Here is a 27,014-nt window from a genome sequence, read left to right as displayed (position 1 = left end):
GTCTCTAGATTAGGCCAGGGAACTTTCCTCCTGGCTCCCGAGGCTTCAAGCCATGGCCTCCCTGGCTAGCAGAGCAGAGGGTGCTCTGGCTGGCTTGAGCATGTCCAGCAGAGATGTTCCCTTACTTCCTTCCCCTAGCAGGGGGTAAGCTAGACCGACTAGAACTGGTCTCCACCCTTCCTGCTCCATTCTACCTAACTGTAGCTCTGCCGTGTTTGCTGTCACCTGCTGGTGAACCAGGCACATTACATGGGAACATGACAGTTACAAACATTAGAAATGCACAGTGTATAGAACCTGAACAAAATACACTTGATGACGTTTTGTTATATCATTAGAGATCGTAGCAGGGTGCAGAAGTGGTAATGCCACTCTGGGGTGTTACATTCCCCCTTACTTAAAACCAAGCTGTCCTCGGCTTGTGCTTAGGATGTGCTCCAAGGGTACCAAGGAAAAGTGCTGCATGAGAATATAGACTATTACACACATAGCAAAAGCTACCTCTAGGTTCCTGCCCATATGAGTAGGGTGTCTATTCACAGTTTCCCTCTCGGTAATAACCAGTGAACCAACAAGACTGCACAAAGCTCAAATACTCCATGACGTGGCCACAGTCATATATGGAGCCTGGGGGTGCCATGTACTGTAATCCCTCCACGATGCTATGAGATGCCCACAAATAGAGGGGTGGTTTCATCCTGTATTTCCTTCCAAGGTCTATAAATAGCTTTTTGCACGCTCACCTTGATGACTAAACAGGTAGCTTAAAATTTTTCCTTAAGGCGGTGCACAAGGCCTTAGGACAAAGACTAGGAAGAGGAGCTGGTTCTCTCCCATACCTCCATGAGGGCTACTCCCTCTAAACACACATTTCAGCAGCGGGGTTACCCTTGATGGTGTTCGATCTGCTTGTTACTTACCACTTGGTCCCCCTTGTGTAGAAAAATTACAAACACAATGCCTAGGCTTTCTAAGCTAACACAAGGTAAAATAAGAACCATTCGTATTAACGTCCTCAGAGGCAGTCCATATGGGCAATAATTTAAGCAGCGCCAGCACACGGCATAACCGGGCAAGTGCCGGGGCCGACTGTTCCTTAGGGGGCCCACTCGTTTCCGCGCTGGTCCCTTTAAACATTTACTGCTGCTGCCATCTCACAGGATCTCCAGGCCTGGGAGCCAGATCGGAGGAGGACCGTGGATGGATCACAGCAGGGGCGCAGCTGCAGAAGACAGCGCACAGCATAGCAGCCGAGCTGGAAGAAAGCAGGAGTTTAGACAGGTGTGAACAGTAACATGGTGGCCGCTGGGCTTATCACATCAGGAGGGTTCGGTGCCATAGAGAGCTGCCAGTGTCTTAGGGTGTGGTGGTATTAATGATATGGCCAGTGCGATGTGTGTGACAAAGCACAAATCTCCCTCAGCATCTAGCACACGACAGGCACAATTCATAGCTTCACCTCCTCCATCACAGCCTGTCACCATTAGCACAGATATGGCCAGCGTCCAGGTCAAATCATCCCCAAAAGTTCTTCATCCTTCCAGTCATGTGAACCCCACTCAGCATGGACACGGAGCCCCATAATCCACAGCAGGGTTCACTGGTGCTTATAGGAAAGGAAGCAGAGGAGGAGATGTCAGTGGAGTGGAGCCTTCAGTCAGCCTGAGGAGAGCTGCTCCTTCCCCTCATCCATGGCTTCACCTGGTTCTGAGGAGAGCAGCCACTTTCCTAAATGCCCTAGAGAAACAGTCCTCAGTCCCCTCACAGCCTTTGTTTTTGGTGCCGAGTTTGTCTTCCATCCCTTTGATCCACAGATGATTAAGTGGGTAGGACAGGCTCAGGGGAGGAGGCCTGCACGCCATGCACAATTGTCAGCATAGCCGTGACGGATAAGCCTACTCCCTCAATGAGGCTTCACACATTTCCCAAAATGCCACACTGGATAAAACTAAATTGTAAGGCTACATGCACACATCGGTAAAAAACGGACATGAGGGACTTTTTTTTAACGGCCATCACACGTTCGTTTTAAGACCAATGGTAGTCTATGAGGTTATTCACACTGCAATTTTTTTTGACAGACAGTGAATAACAGACGTCACAAAATAGAACAGGTTCTATCTTGTCCGGTTTTCACTGACCGACAGCCCCCGTAGATTTGAAGGCGTTTTTAGCGTCCATTTGTCAGAAAGGCATCAGTGAAAAATTGTCCATTAAAAACGGTCATGTGCCTGTAGCCTTACGGTACTTTCACCCTAGCGGCAAGGCTGTTCCGGTGGGTGAATAGCATGTCAGATCCATGCTGCCGCTAATGCACACGTGCCCCCGGACTACCGCTCCAGCCCCATATAGTAAGGGCAGGCCGGAGTTCCGGCAGCAGCACGGCAAACATGCCGAGAGGTGGCCGGAATAAAACTACGCATCCTACGCCAGGCAGCCCTCTAATGTATTTTTTAAGACTAAGTCATGCAACACAATGTAGTTGCACCAATTACATGAAAACCGTTCACCATTTCATAAATTTGGTGCACCCACACAATGCAAAAACAGACTTCGAAGTGACATAAAAACAATCTCAAGTGATAAATGACCCCTCAAAAAGAAATATGTGGCAACACCCTGGGGCGTAGTTACCAAGACTGGCTTTTTACACTGGTCTTAAGTTTCCCCCTGTGCTGCCATAGTAGATGGCTAATTTAGAACAAGGCGTGTGCTTAGTCATAAATTGGGCGCATCTATGACAGTATATGCACATGCCGAATAAATCGGTTTTAAACTATCCAAAATAGAGTCCCGCCGCATTTATCAGTTTGGATCAATGTTACCAGCTGGACTAAACGCAGAGTTGGAGCTCTCACATGCAATCTCTAACATGAGTTTCTTTTATACAAGAGGCTCTGAAGGATTAAAGTGAATATATACTGCAAAAAACGCATATATACACAAAAAAAAGGATGCACAAGAAAACGCATAGGAATTTTCATCCACTAAGGAAATCTGGTGATCCACAGATTGGTGATGATCTTTGCAATAAAAGGCGGAGGCAAACAGGTAGTGCAGTACCACTGATGAAGTGAAGAAGAGTTCCCGAAACGCGTCTGGGCTGGATCGCACACTTGAGAAGAAGCACCTCCGCAACGACAAGCATGGCCATGCTGAATAATTGAACATATGAATGTTTAAATGATCATAACTGACATCCAAAAATCGAGATAGATATTTTCTCTTTTATTGCGCCAGACGAAAGTCACGTGGGCCAGGTAAAGCCGGAACATCGCTTCAATTCCAGCGAGAATCCGGGTAAGTTGGCTTGAGGAGTGCTTGTACACGTGTCAACTTTATGCTATCGTAGTTTAATAAAAAAAATGTATCGTCAAGACCAAATGTAGAGTGCTCACCCAACACTTTGGTTATTCTCGGTTTTAAAGGGACTCTGTCACCACTTTCTAACCCCCACTTTTAAAACTATAGTTCTGTCCATGGAGCCCCTGTGATTTCAATGGTGTTGTTATATGCGAAATCCGCAGGCTCGTTTTGATAAAAAAAAACTTTTATCTAACCTGTCACTCATGAGGATAAGGTGCCCAGGGCGTTTCTCCTGGTCTGAACATGCCGCCCGCCGCCGTTGGTGCCCAGCTCCTCCTCTGCCTTGAATTAGCGCCGCCTGAATGTGAAGAAATACGCCTCCGGCTCTCCCTCAGTCCCCCCTCCTTCTTCTCTAAGATCCCGCGCGTGCAGCAGTGTTCGCGTTATCGGGAGGTTGAGCGAAGTGCGCATGCGCATGCGCACTTCGTTCAATGAGGCTGAATCGAAAAGTCCGCACGGGCGCATCAGGCACAGGCCTGTGCGCACGCGCAAAATTTTAGAAAAGGAGGGGGGACTGAGGGAGAGCCGGAGGCGTATTTCTTCACATTCAGGCGGCGCTGAAAGGATCAGAGGAGGAGCTGGGCACCAACAACGGCGGCATGTTCAGACCAGGAGAAACGCCCTGGGCACCTTATCCTCATGAGTGACAGGTTAGATAAAAGTTTTTTTTTTATCAAAACGAGCCTGCAGATTTCGCATATAATAACACCATTGAAATCACAGGGGCTCCATGGACAGAACTATAGTTTTAAAAGTGGGGGTTAGAAAGTGGTGACAGAGTCCCTTTAAACTATAATTTGTAGTTCCAGGCATAACATTTGTAAAATTTGCGCAGGCTGGAGTTCTACAAAAAAAAGTCATAAATCCCTTAGGGTCCAATCACACGTCAGCATAAATGGGTCCGCTTACGTTCTGCAAAATGCCACAAGGGGGCCCACTGAGGTTTGATAGCCCACATGAACCTAGAGTTGGCCCTGAACGCAAGGTCACCATCTACCTAACAGTAAAAAATTCATTCAAGTCCATTTTAAAGTGCATACTTGGTCACATTGCAGTACCTATAAAAGAATACATACAATAGGCATCATACTTAAACGTTGCTGAAACCCAAAAGATTAGTGCAAACACAGTGCAAATATATGAGGCAATAGCGTAGTGCAATAAATTCACATTAGAGTCCTCTCTTCAGTGCTGGCGGATGAAATGCACCAAACTGGAACCTCTAGTGCAAAAAGTCCTTTGTAAGCCATGGGAAACAACGTCATTATTGGTAATCCACATAAGGCACAATGTCATTTGTAATCCACATGGGGTAGTAATATAAAATATAAAGTAGCAGCGATGGTAATTAGAACCCTTTTAAGCAAAGGGGCTCCCAATTAACCTGAGAAGTGTGTGGGGTGGGGGGGTGGGGGGGGGAAATGTTGCCACAGACGTGCGCAACTGGGAAGCATCTTCCTGTAACTGGGGGAGTCCTAACGAGCATAGCCATCTAGGGGAGGACAAAACGGGGCAACAAGACACACAAAACAGACAACACGTCCTCATCCGTCAAGTCCAGTACATGAAGTGGCTCCCACTAGTCCATGGTTCTTCTTTCTTTCAGCAGGCTGGTTGAGAAGCTCCTTAGAGGAAGGACCTGACGTCGTCTTCGCTGCTGAAGCTCATGAGAGGGTGCTCCTGCCTCCTGTAAGCCATACTTGATGCTGTGGTGGAGCTCCACTGACCTCTAGTGGCTGATCTGGGTATTGACCGTGTGGTCACATTCATCTGCTCCTGCTCTATGGGCCTTGGGACAAAAGATACAGCTCTTTTGTGAGAAGCACTACTCCAGGGAGACTGCAGGGTCCTAGGGTACCAGAAGAACTGCAAACTAAAGCTATACAGACTATGCTGCAGGTGAGGGGGTAACAGTTAAGACACCCATCACCACAGTTTAGGACAGGCACTTGCAAAAGCCTACATTTAACAAGTGGACACCTATAGCCATAAGTGCCAGTCTATTGCTATTAGAGAAGGAAAATCAGAGATAGAGCGATCAAGATAGATATTTTCTCTTTTATTGCGCCAGACGAAAGTCACGTGGGCCAGGTAAAGCCGGAACATCGCTTCAATTCCAGCGAGAATCCAGGTAAGTTGGCTTGAGGAGTGCTTGTACACGTGCCAACTTTATGCTATCGTAGTTTAATAAAAAAAATGTATCATCAAGACCAAATGTAGAGTGCTCACCCAACACTTTGGTTATTCTCGGTTTTAAAACTATAATTTGTAGTTCCAGGCATAACATTTGTAAAATTTGCCCAGGCTGGAGTTCTACAAAAAAAAAAAAAAAGGTCATAAATCCCTTAGGGTCCAATCACACGTCAGCATAAATGGGTCCGCTTACATTCTGCAAAATGCCACAAGGGGAGACAGTATGACTAGTCTAGTGTGCCATTATCTGCAATCTTGCCTGCCAACATAACTCATCATATAGGGCTAGAGACATTGCACATTGTACAGACGACAGATGGATGTGCTGTAACGCATCCTTTCAGTAGTAACATATGTTATTTTTTTATGGCATACTGTCCCTAAGAGTCCTGTCTCCTGCCATCCTCCTTGCCTAGGGAGCAAACAGCAGGCTTGGTGACATGCTGGTCTCCCTGTGGAATGCCAGATGGGCTTACCGGCTGTAGCCCAAACAAATAAAACTGCAGGTATGTCTGCGCCTCTTTACAGACACTAAGCTAAAACTGCCTTAGCTTAGCCCCTGTAGGAAGAGTATAGCTACTGGGAGAACTATTTTTGCTTAGTGTCTGTCTACTAGTGGCAGCAGCTCAAGGGGTGCACCTAGCCTTACTGCTGCCGGAGGCAAAAACTGAAAACGCCCGGCTCAGGTAGCGCAATAATGATGACACCGGCCTCTGACAGGAACTAGAACTAAAGCCTATTAGAGGAAACGGTGGGCCTGGGAGACATTACTCCCATGCCCCATTGCAGCATTCAACTGTATTGCTGTCCTGACTACAGCAATGCAGTGGAATATGTAGAGATGAGCATTTCCACAATGAAAGTGCTCATTGCCCATGGCCTTTTTTGCTGCCCCCCCCCCCCCTCTTGCCCCTACCTGGTATTTTTGGATCTCTTATGTTGTTTGTAGATATTCCCAATATTATGGATTTTCGTGCTAAGAAATCTGATTGGCTTTCACCACAAGTAACAGGGATCTTCAAGGACGATGCTGCAACGAATTTGGGTTCAACACAACCCGCTGTCCTTGAGACACAAAAGAGGTTGAAAAATGTATACAAAACCATGGTGGAACAAGGCAGCACTTAAACAATATTTGATCAAGGAAATGACTGAGAGGCCTGCGGGTACAGGTATATCCTTCCTTTCCACTAGATGAAGATCTACTTAAACAAAGATGGGAAGATGCGTTTAGATTGTGTTCGCGCACTTTTAATCGAATTACTCATAGCATATGAGAAGAAGCACCTTGAGAAAATTAAAAAAATCAATTGGTCAGTTACAAAATAAGTTGTGTGAGGTGGCAGATCCTGAGGGTTGTGCACAATTCGAATAGGAGCTAAATACTGAACACTCTAAATGGGACAAGGAGATCCAGGAAATAAAAGAAAGGACATTTCAGAGAGATATCCATTATTATCAACAAAATAGGATCTACAAAATGGCAACACCGGATAGGATCTTCAAAATGGTAACACCGACATAAGACATACAGGTCAGGGGCCAGTTCAATAATCTCCTCTAACAGCAATGCGTCACAACAGCCACAGGACCCACGGATGGATGGATATCCATTATCACAAGCACGTACACCTATGAAGAGAAAATATAACCACTCTGGAAACAGAGAACTTAAGGTAATAAATTTATCAAAACTTAAATTAACCAAGGCTCAGCTAGAGGTTTCATCTCTGGGGCAGTCTTTCAGTCCGGTATTGGCCTAGGACAACTTTTTAGCCATTAAAAGATACCTTTTTGTTTGCTAGAAAATAGATTTTTTTAAAACATTTTTCTAAAACCGTGACTGATGATATATTTTCAGCCCCAGAGGAGCTGGAAGCACTCAGGACGCTAGAATCTCTATTGGCCGAACAAGAGGTAGGTGCCTCTAAATTTCCATCATTTATTCGGGGCCGGTCGTCCACATTCCCACCCCTGTCTCTGAGTCCACCTATTTAGATGTTTGTTAGAATGGTGGTGGCGGAACTGTACAAGCTTCCCGGCGGACGAAAGTATGACAATCTAACGAGAGATCAGAGATATGCGTTGAAATAACTACGAGAGATGAAGGAGGTGCTTTTTAAGCCGGCGGACAAGGGTGGGAATGTGGTCGTATGGCCAATTGACATGTATGAGTCCGAGGCCTCCCGCCAACTTCGTGATGAGGAAGGTTACCAATGACTTCCCGATAATCCCACCATCAATTTCAAAACCCAATTGGACCTCATTTTTAAGGGAGCTGTGGCATCAGGAATCATCACTAAGAGTGTTTATGAAGGGCTCGTAGTCAAACATCCGGTAATTCCTACTTTATACATGTTGCCCAAAGTGCACAAATCCCTATCACGACCAAAGGGCAGGCGCATTGTCTCAGGTCGTGGGGGGGCTTTGTGAACCAGTGTGTCGCTTTTTGGATTATTATTTGAAACCCTGTGTTGAATGTTTACGGGACTCCACAGATGTACTTAAACAACTTGAGGACATAAAAGATGGAGAGGAACATGATCTTGGTGTCCTGTGACGTTGAATCCCTGTACACATGTATCAGTCACGATTTGGGTTTGAGAGGGTCGCGTTTTTTTTTTTGTTTTTTTTATTACAGATGAGTAACTCAACATCTGAATTGGTAGACCTCTTTCTGGAACTGCTGTATTTTGTTCTTACGGATAATTATTTCCTTTTTAAAGACCACAATTATTTACAGTTACGAGGGGTGGCAATGGGTGCGACATGCGCACCCTCGTATGCAAACCTTTTCTTGGGTACTGGGAACGTGAGTTTGTTCAGGTTGCCATGGATGAGGCTCAGGGCCAAGTGTTGTCATGGATGCGTTTTATTGACGACATTTTATTCGTCTGGCAGGGATCACAGAATGCTCTTGACTTGTTTCTTAAGGGTATAAAACATCAATGATTGGAATATATCTAACGGATCTCCTGGCACCCCGACCGGGTACCTCCGTTGATAGATGCTCCTAGTGCTTCCCGAGGCCTCCAAGCACTCCACTCGACACTGATACCACCACAGGAACCAGGAACAGCTCTTACAAGAGCTAGGAGTAATAGCCAGGGGAGTATACACGTATAGCAATCCCCACACACATGAGTCGAGGCTCTATGTTGAATGTAAAATAGGAACTCTTTAATGGGTTATTTTTAAGCCTTTTATGCAGGTCTCCTAGCAAGGGACACTCCCCCTGGGGCCCTTGTAGAAGACTGTGACTGTTTATATTTTAGCCAATCACATGCATTTACAGTATTGAAACCTTCCCAGCAATTGTACACAAAACCCTTCTTCCCTCTGTCTGTAACGCAATCAACAAAATACAACGAGCATTGTCTTTGACGCAATCAACAAAATACAATTACCAAAACACATTGGTAATTGTATCACAGGCAGAGCCCAAACATAATGGGCTAACTTAATCACTCAGACAGAAAACACACATTTTTCCCAAAACACAGAAAACACCTCAAAACCCCACATATCCCCATAATTGCTGTGAACAACATATCCCAAAAAATCACCCAGATCCGAGCAGGGGTTCCCGAATTCCATAGAAGTCACATTTGGCCGACCGCAAGCATGGCATTCCTGCCCAAAACAGTTCCACAGATTTAAGCTGTGCGGCCGGTCTGTCTTCTCCTTCAAAGTTAGTATATGTGCCATAATCCTGAGGCAAGAGGCTGGCAAACAGGCACCTCCAAAACGCAGTGGCGAGGTTATTTTCGCCACAATATCTCTGACCCAAACAGTGTCCCTAAAACAAATGGATTTTTTGGATAGCAGGATTAATGTGTCTGAGGATTGTCAGTTGCAGACATCTGTGCATCGTAAGGAAACTGCCATTAACAGCCTACTTCATGCCTCTTTACATCCTAGGCACCAAAAGGCATCCATACCTACTGGACAATTTTTACGGGCAAAATGGATCTGTACCTCCATGGGCGATTTTGAGAGAGAATCTGATATTTTAAAACAGTTCCAACAAAGGGGATATTAACATGAAGATATTTAGTGGGGATACCAACGTGCAAAGAATACAAAACGGGAAACATTACTTACTCCCAGACACAGATGGCTCTTCATCTTCCCAAGTGGTTCGAATGATCACCAATTATAATACACAGTGGCACAGTAGGAGACAGATCTTCACTAAATTCTGGCCTATCCCGAGATCGGATTCAGATCTAGAACGGGTACTTCCATTGTTTCCAGCCTTTGTAGCTAAACGCAGCAAAAATCTAAATGATCTATTAGTGCGAAGTCACTATGTGCCACCCAAGTCACGCTTCCTTTTTAATTCTCGTGGCCCGAAATGGGGCTCGACTCAATGTGGTCATTGCTGTGCGTGCAAAGTCATGATGAAAACTGACAATTTTTGTGACTCAACGGGTCAACAAGTCTACAACTCTATTAATTGCAGCACATCTGGAGTTATCTATTACGCCACGTGCCCTTGTGGGCTTATATACGTGGGTATGACCACACGAGAGTTACGCATTCGTATTCAGGAACATCAGAAAGATATACGTGCAGCTTCCAAGATTGAAAAATCATGAGAGGCATAAGATTGCGAAGTTGAAACCGATAGAAAGACACTTTAGACAGAAACCTAGAAATCGCTGGCATGAATTGAAGTTTCGAGGTATCGACAAGGTTTTGCTCGGCTCTCGAGGAGGCGATTTGTTTAGACGCCTGGAACAAGTGGAAAGTAAGTGGATTGGCAAATTGAAAACGCAGATGCCCTTAATGACAAGATTCCTTTTGAGTCCTCTCTGTAATCCTTGTTTTTTTATTATGTTCGTAAATATTATGGTTTTAACTTTGGGGTGGTGCTGGATGTGTGTAGGAGTGTTGACATTCGGACTAATATATGTTTTTATTTTGCAGGTCTCCATGTTGTCAGTCTCTAGGGAGGGTGTGATGTAGACCATCTATTCCCCCGGATGCTGGGTGCATTCAGATAGTATCTTTGAATGGCTTGGGCACAAGGATTATCCATTTATAGGCCAAAACTGTGACAAGGTCTTTACTGAAACTAGGGGCACTATGTGTACTATATACCATGTTGCACATATGAAAAAAATATTTTTAATTTTTTCATTTATTTTGTTTGTATTCTTGTTGTGGTGTCTTCTGTAGCGACTAAAAAATATCAACTTTTTTTATATATTTCTAGATATTTACACTTTATTCATTAATTGCTTTAAAAAAAACACTTTTTTTATCTATAGCTTATTTTGTCACATCACTCATTAATCACAACAGGCACATTTACGGTCACATTCACTTTATTTTTTCATTTTTAAATTTTATTTTTACACCACACACACACACTTCACATTCTTCAAAAAATGTTATCCTCTTTCACTCATTTACACAATTTTCACCAACATTATTTCGTTTTGCTGTGTAAACACAATTTATTTATTTATTTCACTTAGTCACACTGGTATATCTTAGTTGTTTAGGTAATTTTCACACTTAGCACAAGGACATTAATATCTAGGTAGAATATATTACCCCTATTCAAGGTACTACACATACCGACACATTGACATTGCCAGCCTTGTTGTTTGTATGGCACTGTATGTACCGATACAGCATGACTATTGCCAGCCTTGTTGCCCTGATTAAATATGGCGTTTGTGGGTGCGCTTGGACTCCAGCGCATGCGTCAGGGTTGTGACGCCGCTCCGGGCTCAGCAAGGACGGGCGTCGTGCGTACTCTCGTGCGATTCCCCTCCTCCAGACCTCGGGGTTGACGTGCACTCCCTGTTCATAGGGCGGGAGATCCACGCGCCATATAGTGAACGGCACCAGTTCGTTTACCACTTACAGGGGAGGCATGGCTTTAAATTAACTCTTAACCTACCGGCGTCTTAGAAGACACCCTGAACGTATTTCTCTCCATTCAGAATGCATGGGGATAATCCTGATCAGGATTTTTCCAGCATAGAGCCCCGACGACGGAACTCTATGCCGGAAAAGAGCAACGCAAGTGTGAAAGAGCCCTAAGGTGTATATGTGTCAAATCTGTGATTAGTCAGGCACTGACTTGTGACGACCGTCTCCGCCCTACATATACTCAGCATCACCACCAGTTCCATTAACCCTTGAGGAAGCAGTACACGTTACGCATGTCGGGGTGTGGACTGGTGGTGCATCTCTGTGGTGGGAATCTCTCCTCGGGTCAGTATACATCATTCACGATTATGACTTGCTCACATGCCATTTAGGAACTTAATCTGGTTACGTATCCTCTGCTTATTGCTGTGATTCATTCACATACCATGTATTCAGTTTGGTGAATCCTCTTTGGCTGGTATATATAGCATTTTATGGGATTTAATTATATGTTATCTATGCAATTAGCTTTGGCAATTATTAATTTGTTCACCGTTGTGATTTATCTTCTTATTACTCATGTATATAGCCTGGTCTTCTATCAGTCACTAAATTTGACTGCAGATGCACCACCAGTCACTTATGTTTTATTTCTGATTTTAAATTGTTGTGTATTGTCAATCATGTGAATAGATATTATGAAATAATATACTAATAAAATGTTTTTTTTGATACGCGTATGGTGCTGATATTTCTTTACATAAAAGGCTCGTATATCTTTGTAGGTTGTATAGTTGATTCATATACAGTACGCGTCGTTTAATGCATTATTCCTTTTGGGAAAATATTTTTGGTTCTCTATTTGCTTAGTGTCTGTCTACTAGTGGCAGCAGCTCAGGGGTGCACCTAGCCTTACTGCTGCCGGAGGCAAAAACTGAAACGCCCGGCTCAGGCAGCGCGATAATGATGACACCGGCCTCTGACAGGAACTAGAACTAAAGCCTATAAGAGGAAACGGTGGGCCGGGGAGACGTCACTCCTATGCCCCATTGCAGCATTCAACTGTATTGCTGTCCCGACTACACCGCAATGTAGTGGAATATGTAGAGACAGGGCCGGTGCTACCATAAGGCAGACCAAGCGGCTGCCTTAGGGCGCACCCTGGGGGAGGGCGGAAAAATGTAGCTTCGCTTGTGTTGGCAAAAATCCTTGCACCGGCCCTGTGTAGAGATGAGCGTTTAAACTTTCCACAATGAAAGTGCTCATTGCCCATGGCAGTTTTGCTGCCCCCCTCTTGCCCCTACCTGGTGCAGCCTGAGGCGATCGCCTCACCTGGCCTCATTGGTGGTGCACCCCTGCAGCAGCTATACCCATCGACTTGCCTGCGTCCTGCCAATGATGCAGATGAGAAAAAACATTTTGGGCGATCCTGTAAAGGAGACCTCCGGTGTAGAGTATTCTCCGAAGCTTTGTTTCCCAGAATTGCAGTGCCGTCATAAATGTCAGATTACCTGGTTTGTTCATGCTCCTGCGCAACACGTGCAGCAGCTCATCTGACAGGGAATGCATTTCCGCTCGGAACTTCCTTCTTCCTTGTCGGGTTAGCTTCCACAAACAGGAACGCCGGTGTCCATCGGCACAGACCCACCCCGCGCTCTTCTCAAAACTGCTGCTAAAGCAGAGGTTGTGACGGACGGTGTTCTTCCAGCCATCTGGAGCCACCCGGAAGAATGGGAAATGCTCTCTAACGTGGGAAGAACAAGGGACATTACTGCATGGAACAACCAGAAAGATTTAGATGACGTTTTGGATATATATTAGTTTGCCAAGGATAAAGCTGGCCATACACTTAAAGGGGTTCTCCCATAAATAATGTAAACAGCTAGGGATATTGCATTACAATATGAGATGGTGATATGGTTTGAACAGTGCACACATAGAAAGTAACGGATTGATGTTGATCGCTGATAACCCAACCCAAAATCTCGAAGTTGGGGGCTCCAGTTATCAATTTTTTAAAAACTGCCACAAGCAGGATATGCAACAGGAATAAACAGTGGTGGAACGTACCCACCGTAGCATGTTCATGGTTCTAAACCAGCTCATTACCACGGGGAGAGTTATCAGAGTATCCTACAGACATGGATTTAGGAGTTTTCAAAAAGGTCTCAAATTGCACCAATTTTTTAATTTTTTAAGAGATGGCCCACATGTAGGGATGACTGAACCTAAACTTTACAGGTTCGGGTGGTGTAGGATTTCCGTTATAACGTAATTCGTAGACTGAATGCAAAACGGAAGCCGTTAAGAGGCATTCCGTTTTGATCCGTCATAATAGAAGTCTATGGGCAAGCAGAACGGATCCGCCTGGTTTCCGTTATACAGGACTTTGTTTTCAGTCCTGCATAACAGAAACTGGGTGGATCCGTTCTGCTTGCCCATAGACTTCTTTTTTTTTTTTTAAATCAGATCATTTTTTATTGAACATTTTACAATGTAGCTACACGTTTTATCATATTACGTACAAGGATGACATAGAGACATGCTGTCCATACGGCTAATAACGAAAAGGACGCCAAGCTATGTGCAGTAAACAGATTACAATCCAACCCCCCCACCCCTCCCATCCCACCCCACCCAACCTGCAAGATTCAAAAGGCACATTGTTAAACACCTCTATTCAGACGTCGAAACGACAGCCATGGATCCCACAATTTTTCAAATTTCGCTGGGCATCCACGCTTCTGGTATACCATCCGTTCATAACTCAGCATCATGTCAACCGCACTTAAGAATTCGCCTAGCGTTGGCGGCGCTGTCTGTATCCAATGTAGGGCGATTAATTTCCTAGCAACATACAACACTCTACCTATAGCTATTTTATGCACCTGACCGGTGGCCAATTCAGAGACATATCCCAACACACACACTTTCGGGTCAGAGGGTATTCGTACTTTGTAAACGTCCTGTGTCGTCTGACGTACCAACTCCCAGTATCTCCCTAACCTTTCGCACGTCCACATCATATGCAACAAATCTGCAGACACCACAGAGCATCTTGGACATTCATCCGTGGGTCTAAACCCTATACGGAACAAAAAAAACGGTGTTTTGTAGACTCTATGGACAATAAACAGCTGCGAGAGTTTACGCCCTTCACTCAAGGAAGAGAGAGGTATCGCCTCCAGTATGTCAGACCACTGGTTGTCAGTTAATTCGCCAACATCTTTTTCCCATTTACTTTTAGCCGCAAGCGGATGTGACATTAGAAACTTATCAAGCAACATCTTGTATATACAGGAAATCATACCTCTCCTCGCCCCCCTGGACAGAATCAGGTGCAATGCAGCATCTCTCCCCGCCACCATAGTTGTACCTTTAAATGTGGAGTTGTAAGCGTGTCTCACCTGAAGGTACTTATAAAAGTGAGTTCTAGGCAGTTCATACTTCTCCTGAAATCTGGCAAATGACATGAACTTCTTTTCCTCTAAAAGATGTCCCAACCTCAGAATACCCTTCCCTTTCCATGCCCCAAACTCAGACAGGGAGAGGAATTCCGGCAGCACGGGATTATCCCACAGTGGAGTGTATTCCGTATTGCCGAAAACCCCCCTCAGGAGCTTGACCCTATTCCACACGGATTGCATCAAATGTCCCAAATCACCCATCGGACCACTCCTTCCAGCCCCCTTAGTCTCAAGGATTAGCAGTAGGTCACTAGAGGACAAGCAATACTTAAACAACTGACACGACATCTCACTCGACTCCAGTTCCAGCCACCCCTTAAAATGTTGGCATTGTGCCGCCAGGAAGTACACCCAGGGGTTTGGCACTGCAAGGCCCCCTTCCGTTTTAGGATATTGCAACGTTTCCAGCTTAATTCTCGGTTGCCCCTTCCGCCATATGAGCTCCCTGAAAGTAGCATTGATTGGAGCAAATTTGGACTTTGACAGCCAGACCGGGGAATTATGTAGAACATAGAGTAGCTGGGGCATCAACACCATTTTAATGAGATTTGCTCTTCCCGCCACTGACAGATATAATTTACACCATGCCTTAGTTTTATTACGAAATTTAACAACCAGCGGGTCAAAATTAAGGCGCCCAAAGTCTCGTATTCTCGGGGATATATGGATACCCAAGTACTTAAAGGTCGCTACACATGGAATACTTCTGTCTCGCACTGTCTGTGATTGCACTTGCCCGTCAAGCAGCATAATCGCCGACTTACTCCAGTTAATAGTCAGACCCGACAGATCCCTGAAGCAATCAATGATTTTCATAGCCGCTTCCAACGATGGACCAGTATCCCCCAGAAAAAGCAAAGTGTCGTCTGCATACATCGCCACTTTATTATCAACTGTCCCATATTGGAACCCCCGAATGTCCGTTGATTTCCGAATCGCTGCGGCCAATGGCTCAATCGCAACTGCAAATAGCAGAGGCGACAACGGGCACCCCTGTCTAGTACCCCGGCCCAGGCAGAACTTGGGGGACACCCCTCCATTCGCCCTGATACATGCTTTGGGTTTAGAATATAGCACCCGGACCCAGGATATATATTCATCTCCAAATCCCATATACGCCATAACTCTCCACAAGAATCGCCACTCAATGCTGTCAAAGGCCTTGGCCGCATCTAAAGAAAGGATAGCTCTATCTCCAACATTATCAGCTGGAAGTTGAATACTGGCAAACACTCTTCTAATATTAATTGACGTTGACTTCTGAGGCATGAAGCCAGTCTGGTCAGAGTGTATGATAGACAAAATCACTTTAGACAGACGCATGGCCAAGACCTTTGCAAGCAACTTAACATCAGCGGAGAGCAACGATATCGGTCTATATGAGTCAGGGAGAGAGTGATCCTTGTCTGGCTTAGGAATGACTACTATTACCGCCTCCTGCATGGACGGAGGCAACTCCCCCCTCTCCTTGGAATAATTTAATACCTTCAGAAGTTCCGGGAGCAGCACTTCCGAAAAGGACTTATAAACTTCCGCCGGAAGCCCATCTAAACCTGGAGCCTTGTCGTTGGCCATAGCAGCTAATGCCGCCTTCAATTCTTCCAACTCAATCGGCTCCTCTAATCGCATACTGTCTTCCCTGGAAAGCTTAGGGAGATTTAATGTGGCTAAAAAGGTGTCAATATCCTCATCCGAGCATGTCACCCTAGAAGTATACAGAGAGGAGTAAAAATTATTCAGTATATTCAAAATGTTATCCGTATCACGCCTGAGGACGCCGCCAGCATCTAACAGGCCAGATATACATTGTGACCCTTGCTGCGCTTTTGCGATAACCGAGAGCATATGGCCTACACTCTCACCCTCAGTAAAAAATTGCTGCTTGTAAAACAGTCGTTTCCTCTCTGCTACCTCCAAAAGGTGACACCTCAACTCCTCCTGCCTAGCCTTCAAGGTATTGCTTGTCATGATAGAAGGATTTAACACAAAAGCTTCCTCCGCTATCCTCATATTATCCTGCTTCTGCCGATCAAGCTCTCTAGATTTAGATTTAATCCGACTGACTGTTTTAATAAAGGATCCTCTGAGGAAGGCCTTCATTGCATCCCAGACGACTGACGGAGACGCAGTCCCTTCATTTATACAAAAATATTCCCTAAGGGATTGAAGCATATCAGTCGGCTCACCCATCAGTTTTAACCAAAAGGCATTCAATCGCCAGCATCTAACCCCCGGCCTGGCTGTCACAGAGATGTCGAGGGCGATGCTAAATAAGGAGTGGTCAGATAGGGTCCTAGCAAGATATTCTGAGTTCTGTACAAACGGGAACATATGCGCATTTACCAGACCCAGATCTATACGCGACAGGGAGCCATAAGTCGAGGAGCAACACGAGTATTTCCTGTCCAGGGGGTGGGTCTCTCTCCATACATCCATCAGACCTAGTTCCCTCAGTATTCTTGCAAACAAGGTTTCACCCGCACAACTACCACTAGGTGTGATCTGGCATCTATCGAGCGAACTGTCAAGTACATTATTAAAATCTCCCACTATCAACATTGGAAGTTCAGAGAATTCTGCCATAAACTCCATAAGTTTCCTTAAAGGCACTGAGGAAAATGGTGGGGGTATATAGATTGTCGCTAGCACCATTCTTATCCCTTGAACCACACAATGCATTCCTATAAACCTTCCCTCTTCATCCACACATTCCCTGAGACATTCAAATATGATATTCTTATGGACTAGGATACTAACCCCTCTGGAATGCGAGGAGAAGACGGAATGCACAGAATAACCCAGCCACGGCTTTTGCATGACATGTATAGATTGTTTGGTCACATGCGTTTCTTGCAAGCATATTATTGCCGGCTGATATCTAGATAGGTACCGGAACAGACCGTGTCTCTTCGTAGCATCCGCCATTCCCCTCACATTCCAGCTAAGTATTCTCGTAACAGGTCCCATAAGAATGCATACATATATAAAAGTACATTTGAGATCCACACCTTTCCACCTCCCAACCGCTGCGGGAAAAAACACTGTTAATCATCAGATTACAGACTCCCCTCTCCTCCCTACTTTCCCCAACAGAATATACAAGGACTGTACGTTTCAGCATTTTAGAATTGCCAACAATAGCACCTTTGACAGTATTAACCCCCGCTAACCCCTTCCCCCCTCCCTCCCCCCACCCAACTAACCCTCCCCAGACAGTAAACATATGCAGCATAATTAGATTCAGTAATGAACTCGGGGCCAACATTGTGAACCTGGCCCAACAGCGCCTGAAGCAGCACAGCATCCAGCACGATACCGTACACAGGCACATTAGAAGGTGGGGAGCAACCTCGGGCGTATGCTCTACCCACAAGATGTCTCCAGCAACCGGCTAAAGACAAAAGAAAATGTCCACAACGGTGGGTGGACAGTCCCTGGGACTTCAAAACTTCAATCAGGAGCAGGAATGTCCAACAGTCTCAGGTGTCTGTTGATGGAATCCTAAGGCGACGCTCATTTTGATCCAGCCACTTGACCGCAGCATCCGAGTCCTCAAAGAACACCGCGGATCCAAACGCCACCACCCTGAGCCTGGCCGGGAACATCATGGAGTACTGTACTTGCAAATCTCTCAGCCTCCGTTTAATCTCCACAAAGCGAGCTCTCTTTTTCTGTACATCCGACGAATAGTCAGGGAACAGGGACACCTGAACTCCATTAATTTTTAAATCAGGATGAGACCTTGCAGCCCTCAGTATAGTGTCCCTGTCTCGATAGTGCAGGATTTTAGCCAGTATTGGACGTGGCGGACGTCCTGGCGGCAAAGGCCTGGTGGGGACCCTATGCGCTCGTTCAACAGCGTAAAGTGCAGAGAGTCCTCTATCGCGGAATTTTTCCGCGAGCCATTTCTCAATAAAATCAGTGGCCTCTGGGCCCTCAGACTTCTCAGGAATGCCCACCAGCCTTATATTATTGCGTCGAGAACGGTTTTCGAGGTCGTCGGTTTTAGCGTAGAGCGCCGCTATATCCTTTGACGCAGCCCGGCTCTCTCTCTGTAGGGTAACAGCCCCATCTTCCAGATCCGAGACCCTCCTCTCCACTTCTGAGGTGCGTTCAGCCACCTTATGCAGGTCATGACGGATAATGGACATGTCCGCTTTTAGACTTCCAATATTAATATTCATATTCTGGAGGGTGGCGTTACAGCTAGCAATAGCTGCCATCACATCTTTCAGGGTGGGCTCAGGGGCATTGATTACTGGCAGACACTTTCCAGTGCTGCACAAGCTAGCACTCGCCCCCTCCTCATGCTGAACTGGGGACTGCTGATCATCTTTACAGGGGCTATCTTGCTCCCCTGAGCCTTCCTCCACTTGTGACAGGGTGCCCTCTCCTTCTCCCCACACAGGGCTGGGGAACTGGTGTGGCTTGTGAGCGAAGCGCTCCAGCCGCGCTGCCGCTCCCTGACTCACCGCCGCCCCCAGGTCAGGCCACTCTTCCTCCTCAGCGCCATCTTGGGATCGTGCCTCTCTGTCCTGCCGGCTCGGCGTTTTGCCTCTCTTTGCAGGCATGCTGATATTTCTCCGCACCGGACCGCTTCCTGGCTATGTCCCCTGCTCCTCTGGATGTGTGGAGGGTATATCGCCACCGTCGTGGGTATTTTAGTCAGGATTCTTGCCGGAGCTAGTGCGGCGTGCGTCCTACTCCATGCGCCGCTAGGCTCCGCCCTGCCCATAGACTTCTATTATGACGGATCAAAACGGAATGCCTCTTAAAGGCTTCCGTTTTGCATTCAGTCTACGAATTACGTTATAACGGAAATCCTACACCACCCGAACCTGTAAAGTTCGGGTTCGCTCATCCCTACCCACATGATATGATAACATTGGTTCTAGTCACTAGGTATGTTTGGCACTTCTCTTCCGTACACCATCTCATGACTAGCAGCACCAGAAGATGGTATAAATCCTTAATACATTTGGTCCATTTTTGGACTCCTCTTATCCATGACACTTTTCTATGCCTGGTTTAGGCGTAGAAAATGGTCTAAATATAAAGACATCAAGGAAGCTGTCTTACATTTAGAAGCGGCGGTGGATCCGTCGAAGTTATGGAGAGGTCGGCGCCTCTTCATAACTCAGGCCGATCCTCCGCCAGCCATGGAGCCTTCATAAGACCGGCGTCTAAAACGTCAGTCTTAATAAATGAGCCCCTATGTTTTAGCACCTGCCGCTAGTTTCCTATGGTCCACGTGGCTGCTGTAAAGCAAGTCTCTGAATGCTGTTAACAGCAGATCAGGTAAGATGGCCGCCGCCCCATAATCATGTTCAGCAAATAGAACAAAAAAAATAAAGTCTACAATCAACAATCTACAGGGTGGGCCATTTATATGGATACACCTTAATAAAATGGTTGGCGATATTAACTTCCTGTTTGTGGCACATTAGTATATGTGAGGGGGGAAACTTTTCAAGATGGGTGGTGACCATGGTGGCCAATTTTGAATCCAACTTTAGTTTTTTCAATAGGAAGAGGGTCATGTGACTCAAACTTATTGGGAATTTCACAAGAAAAACAATGGTGTGCTTGGTTTTAATGTAACTTTATTATTTGATGAGTTATTTACAAGTTTCTGACCACTTATAAAATGTGTTCAATGTGCTGCCCATTGTGTTGGATTGGCAATGCAACCCTCTTCTCCCACTCCTCACACACTGATGATGTGTTTCCCTCTTTATGCACTGAAGCTGGCATGTTCCCGGAGTTTTTCCAGCAAGATGGTGCACCACCACATTATGGGTGTTAGGTCTGAGCATTCCTAAATGGACAGTTTCCTGGAAATTGGATTGGTCGTCGTGGGCCAGTTGAATGGCCCACAAGGTCTCCCGATCTGACCCCCTTAGACTTATCTTTGGGGTCATCTGAAGGAAATTGTCTATGCTGTGAAGATACGAGATGTGCAGCACCTGAAACTACGGATACTGGAAGCCTGTGCTAGCATTTCTCCTGCGGTGTTGCTATCAGTGTGTGAAGAGTGGGAGAAGAGGGTTGCATTGACAATCCAACACAATGGGCAGCACATTGAACACATTTTATAAGTGGTCAGAAACTTGTAAATAACTCAAAGAATAAAGTTACATTAAAACCAAGCACACCATTGTTTTTCTTGTGAAATTCCCAATAAGTTTGATGTGTCACATGACCCTCGTCCTATTGAAAAAAACAAAAGTTGGATTCAAAATGTCCAACTTCAAAATGGCCGCCATGGTCACCACCTATCTTGAAAAGTTTCCCCCCTCACATATACTAATGTGCCACAAACAGGAAGTTAATATCACCAACCATTCCCATTTTATTAAGGTGTATCCATATAAATGGCCCACCCTGTATAAGCTACAGGAACCCCTGAAATCCCAAGCAATAGCGTGCATGTTGGTCCACAACTCCATTATTTCTCCATCCAGAGCGTGGACTCAGGGGCCCCATATAATAAATATAGGAGATACAATCCCCATCATTCGGAAAGGATTAGTTGAATTTTCAATGTTGTTACCCAGGTATAATATAAAAGTATTGCACACCTTCTGTATAAAACCTGCAGTAGAAGCTGCAACTCACACAAATGAAAAAGTCGATTTTTTCCAGAATTTCACACAATTTTACCTGACAAAACTGTAGATTTGTTGTACGTTTAGGCTGCCGTCCTCGCTGTTGCGTAGAGCCAGCGATATCAAATTGCAATAATTGATAGGGGGACGAGGCCAGGTTTCATACGCAGTTTTTTGTATTTGACCCTTGCTGTACTTGACTTGGGTGCTCATTCTCCGGAGGCGAGCGGATGGGCTGGGGATATAGCAGTGGTCATCTTCTGTACACTGGGAAAAGAAATGGAGATGTTACAGCTACAGGCAGGATAAGACCCAAAAACTTCAAGGGGCTTTCCAGTCTTAGCATTGATGACCTCATCCTGAGGAAGGTCTTCTTGATTGGTACAAGAACACCTTATAAATAAAAGGCAACGGCATAAGCTATTTTACCAGTTCACTGCTGGATGTTAGAGCGTCATCATCCGAATCGTCCATGGTTGTACGGTCAACACTAGGCCGCGTCTTGACATTTGGGTTGAAGGATTTACAGGACGGGGTTATGCGAGGCACAGGAGGTGAAGACACCTCAGGGCATGGGATTACAACATTCGGGTCTACAACCAGCCATAGGGAAGGATGAAAAGTGCTTTCTAGAAGGGAAAAAGCAAGAGAGTGCAAAACATATTGTTACATTAAATACTGCAAAGGTGTCAGGAATAAAGTGGTGTACAAATTACATATTGTATCTTCATGTTTTTGTGGCATGGTTAATTTTAGTGGATTTTTCCCTTTAATTCCTTGTAATGTAGTTGGTTATTGGTACCAGGCTGCGTTCCTAAGGTCTGAACAAACTGCACACTGAAGACCTTTAGAATGGACTAGGAAGCTAGAAAATATCTGAGCATGTAACAAAGAGGTTAGCTGAAATGATGACATTGATCGGGTAAGACGCCTTGTGACTACCACTTCTTTGTATCATATGTGCATTGGACAGATGCCACGTTGGGAACTGGTCGATGGGGAGCTTGCCCATTTGTTCACAGAATAAGTGACTGTTACTTACTTTTCTCTGTACGTATGTTATCTTTTATGTATTTTATCATAGTATAGTAAGCTTTTTATGCACCTAAGCTGTGCCAAGCCCATTCTATTCCCGGATCTCAGAATTCACGGTAAAACAGTATTACATATTAATAAAAACATTGAAAATGGAACAAGTGCATTCTATATAAAAAGGGAAAGTATTACCTGTATTCAGTTTAATAGCTAAATGGGTTTTCCGGGAAATTGGTGGGATCTTATTTTCGGCATCCGGCTGACCAGCTGTTTGAGGAAGCCACAGCGATCTTGGCCTCCTCGCAGCTTACCAAGCATAGCATTGTCCAGCGATACTGGCTGTGCTTAGTATCGCAGCTCAGCCCCATTCACTTCAATGTGACCGAGCTGTGCCTAGGGCATGTGAGCGTGAATGTGAGCCCTAAGCGCCATATGCTCTGAATAGCTGATTGGCAGGGGGTGTCCTGAGGAAAATAAATAGGCGATACATGAATGGGGGAGGCATTCTCTGTGTAAGTGTGTATACAGAGATAGCCGTCAGTTACTGAAAGCTGTACACAGGGAGGGGGGGGGGGGGTGTCATCAGTGATTGATAGTATTCTCTGTGTAAGGCTACATGCACACGAACATTGTTTGTTTCCATGTCCGTTCCGTTTATTTTGCAGATAGGATGCGGACCTATTCATTTCAATGGGTCCGCAAAAAAATGCAGACAGCACACTGTGCTGTCCGCATCAATATATTTGTTCTGTAGCCCCGCCAAAAAAATAAAAATAAATAAAAATAAAAAAAAAGACAGATGGCATACGGATGTCATCTTTTTTTGCAGATCTGCAATTTGCGGACCCCAAACACATATGGTCGTGTGCATGTAGCCTAAGTGTGTATACAGAGATAACTGTCAGTCACTGATAACTCCTCCCCTGTGTACAGCTATCAATTGATAGGATTCTCTGTGTAAGTGTGTATACAGAGATAGCTTAGGCCTCTTTCACACTTGCGTTGTCCGGATCCTGTGTGTACTCCATTTGCCGGAATTACAAGCCGGATCCGGAAAAACGCAAGTGAACTGAAAGCATTTGAAGACAGATCAGTCTTCAAAATGCCTTCAGTTTTACTATGGCAGCCAGGACGCTATTAAAGAATGACGTCAGAGCGCCCCATGCACATAGATGACGTGCCATGCGATCAAGTCATCCATGCGCCCCGGGAGCCGCACGGACGGTAAGTATACTGCTCCCCACTACACTTTACCATGGCTGCCAGGACTTTAGCGTCCCGGCAGCCATGGTAACCATTCAGAAAAAGCTAAACGTCGGATCCAGCAATGCGCCGAAACGACGTTTAGCTTAAGGCCGGATCCGGATTAATGCGTTTCAATGGGCATTAATTCCGGATCCGGCCTTGCGGCAAGTCTTCGGGATTTTTGGCCGGAGCAAAAAGCGCAGCATGCTGCAGTATTATCTCCGGCCAAAAAACGTATCGGTCCTGAACTGATTTCTCTCCATTCAGAATGCATTAGGATAAAACTGATCAGGATTCTTCCCGCATAGAGCCCCGACGACGGAACTCTATGCCAGAAGAAAAGAACGCAGGTGTGAAAGAGCCCTAAGATCACTAATAACACCTCCCCTGTGAGTAATGAAAAATCAGAAATAGAAGATATTTATATACAGTGATACCTCGGTTCACGAACGCTTCTGTTCACGAACAGAAAAGTTCATAAAAATATGCTCCGGTTCACGAACTCCGCCTCGGTTCACGAACAGGAGCCGCGGCCATTTTATTGCTATTTCCAGGCTGTCACATGGTCGTGACTTCCTGTAGGAAGACCGTGGAGAGAAGAAGAGACACAGATAGAAGTACTGTGAGTACTCTGCAAACATTTTAAGTGATTTTTTATTTTTGGTGTGCTTTTTAGCACATACAGTACTGTACTTACTGTATTGTACAGTTCCCCCTGATGTCATTATGGAGGGGGACTCTCCCTCCAAACAATAACTGCCTCCCACCTGCCTTCCTCCATGCCAGAAGTCATCTCAAGCAAGGTTAGTGTCCTCTCTTTATACATTACTATACTGTACTAATGTGCATTGTAATTTGTTTCATATTTTTGTGCTTCAAAATCCCCCCAAAAAAGGTCAGCACGGATTAACCGGATTTACATTGAACCCTATGGGAAAATGTGCCTCGGTTCGTGACCAATTCGGTTCGCGACCAGAGTCAGTTCACGAATTAAATTCGTGAACCGAGGTATCACTGTAAATAAAAAGTTTTACTGACTCTTTCCCACAGAACTACTGTATATATGAATCTGCTCAGCTTAGGCCATTTTCACACTTTAGGCAGTGTGATCCGGCAAGCAGTTCAGTCATCCAAACTGCTTGCCGGATCCGCTGATCTGGAGGTGACTGAAAGCATTTGGGAAACGCATCCGGATGTGGATCCGTCTCTCCGCTTGTCATGCGGACAGACGGATCAGTCTTGTATCTTTTTTCACATTTCTACCGGTCTGCGCATGGACGGCTCCGGCATTCCAGTATTTTGAATGCCGGATCCAGCACTAATACATTCCTATGGGGAAAAATGCCAGATCATTCAGGCAAGTCTTCAGTTTTTTTTCTCCGGAGATAAAACCGTAGCATGCTACGGTTTTCTCATTTGCCTGATCAGTCAAAATGACTGAACTGAAGACGTCCTGAACGGATTACTCTCCATTCAGAATGCATGGGGATAAACCTGATCAGTTTTTTTACGGTATAGAGCCCCTGTGACGGAACTCAATGCCGGAAAAGAAAAACGCCAGTATGAAAATACTCTTATTTAACATGCTGCCTGCAGATTTCAATGCATTTCGCGTTCACAGGTCCTTTTTTAGAGCATTTTACAATAACTACTTTTTTTGTGGTACGATATGCAAAAGTAAACAAAGCAGCGAACTGATGGATTTCTGTGGAGCCACATTTCTATGTGCATAGCTTTCACAAATCCCACTGTACTACACACTATGGATACAGTGGTTTTGCTCACCCTGTGGAGATCCTTCCTCTGATCTGCCCGGTGACGTCTCCATGCTAGCTTGTCTTTTTAAAGAGTAGCGGTCCACCTTCTCTTCAGCACCTTACCAGGATATAAATAGAAAATCAAGTTAATACTGACAAGTCTTTCATTTATATTTTCCTCTTTTAGAGGCGCTCCACAGCAAATAAACAGGGGGAATAAATAAGGGATTTGAAGAAATAACTTGAGTCCACACCTTGAGATGAAGTTCAATGGCAGCTTTACTTGAATAAACATTTCTTCAAACTGTTTCAGGCTTTGTCTTGGTTCCAGCAGGCTTTAGCATTAAACTGGCAGGCAAACTCAACTCTGCTATAGCTCTGTTTCTCTCTGACTCTGTTGTACCGACAGGCTGGCTGTATAACTCAGCTTCTTCTGTATGCTGCACTTCTATGTAGTCTGACTCTAGGTTATGCCAGGGAACTCCTCCAGGCTCCTGAGACTTTAAGCTTTGGCCTCCACGGCCAGCAGAGCTTAAGATGCTCTGCTGGCAGCCCCCTTCCGGAGGGGAGCATGGGAGCGTCTAACGTAGGACGCTAGGCTCCGCCCGCCCCCCCGCTCCCCGCTGCCCTGCCGGCCCGCTCGTCTGCTGCGGCGTGCGTGCGCTGCTCCTGCCTGCTCTGCCGTGGGCCGCTTGCGGTGAAGTTTGACGGAGGACGCTATGCCTGCTACTGAGGACCGCTGCTACTGAGGACCGCTGCCGGCTGAAGATGTGGAGGACACAGACATTGGGGTGGTGAGAGCCCTTGAACAGAGGAGAGCTGGAGCGTTGCTATCGCTTAGTGTGATGTGGGCTGGTGTGTGAACGCTGATTGTGGCATGGTATCCTTAGGAGCCGAAAATGAGCCTGGACTCCGAGTGGCGGTCTCCCTGGAGATTTGCTGACCGTTGAGCTACACAGCTGTGGGTACACCTGTTAGTGTGAGCTGTGGGTAGTGGAGAAAAAAAAAAAAAAAAAAAAAAAAACACGGCTTATCTCACAGGGCAGAAGCCTCATTACTCCTGGGCCATCAGCGTATACGTTGTGTAGGAGGGGGCTTGGAGAGCTGAAATTGGAGGTGCTGTGACATTCTGCACTATCTGATGAATTGATAATAATATATTCCTTGTGGAAACCGAAGCAAGTGAGAGAGGATGGAAAAGTAGGAATAAGGAATGAAGATGCGTGGTTGGCGATGGTACATTTCACTTAATATGATTGTGATTCAGCAGAACTGCCTTTATACTAAGCTATCGGTTCCGGTCACAAGCCTCCTTGGAATGGCTTTTGGGGTTTAATTCCTCCTAACCACCTCCTATGTTCTGGACTAACCAAGGACTAATTCTTTGTACGCTAACCCTCTCCTACACCTGTTGTGTTATCGCAGTGTTGTGGATTTGTGCTCTTCCTTTTTTT

At 45.5% G+C, this 27,014-nt stretch overlaps 1 protein-coding gene across 1 annotated transcript in view; it reads right to left on the bottom strand.

Moving 5' to 3' along the window:
- The window catches only part of LOC122927007 (tetratricopeptide repeat protein 36-like), a 57,311-nt gene that overhangs the window by 16,107 nt on the left and 14,190 nt on the right, over nucleotides 1-27,014 (bottom strand). Inside the window, exons 2-5 of the mRNA XM_044278543.1 lie at nucleotides 25,589-25,678; nucleotides 21,953-22,152; nucleotides 21,579-21,790; nucleotides 12,960-13,192 (exon numbers count right to left, since the gene is read on the bottom strand). Of these exons, the coding sequence (XP_044134478.1) occupies nucleotides 12,960-13,192; nucleotides 21,579-21,790; nucleotides 21,953-22,152; nucleotides 25,589-25,678 (735 nt within the window). The remainder of the gene's footprint in view (nucleotides 1-12,959; nucleotides 13,193-21,578; nucleotides 21,791-21,952; nucleotides 22,153-25,588; nucleotides 25,679-27,014) is intronic.

This window comes from Bufo gargarizans, chromosome 2, assembly GCF_014858855.1.
Source record: "Bufo gargarizans isolate SCDJY-AF-19 chromosome 2, ASM1485885v1, whole genome shotgun sequence".
In the NCBI taxonomy this organism is placed as follows: domain Eukaryota; kingdom Metazoa; phylum Chordata; class Amphibia; order Anura; family Bufonidae; genus Bufo; species Bufo gargarizans.
This window is presented reverse-complemented; position numbering and strand designations above follow the sequence as displayed.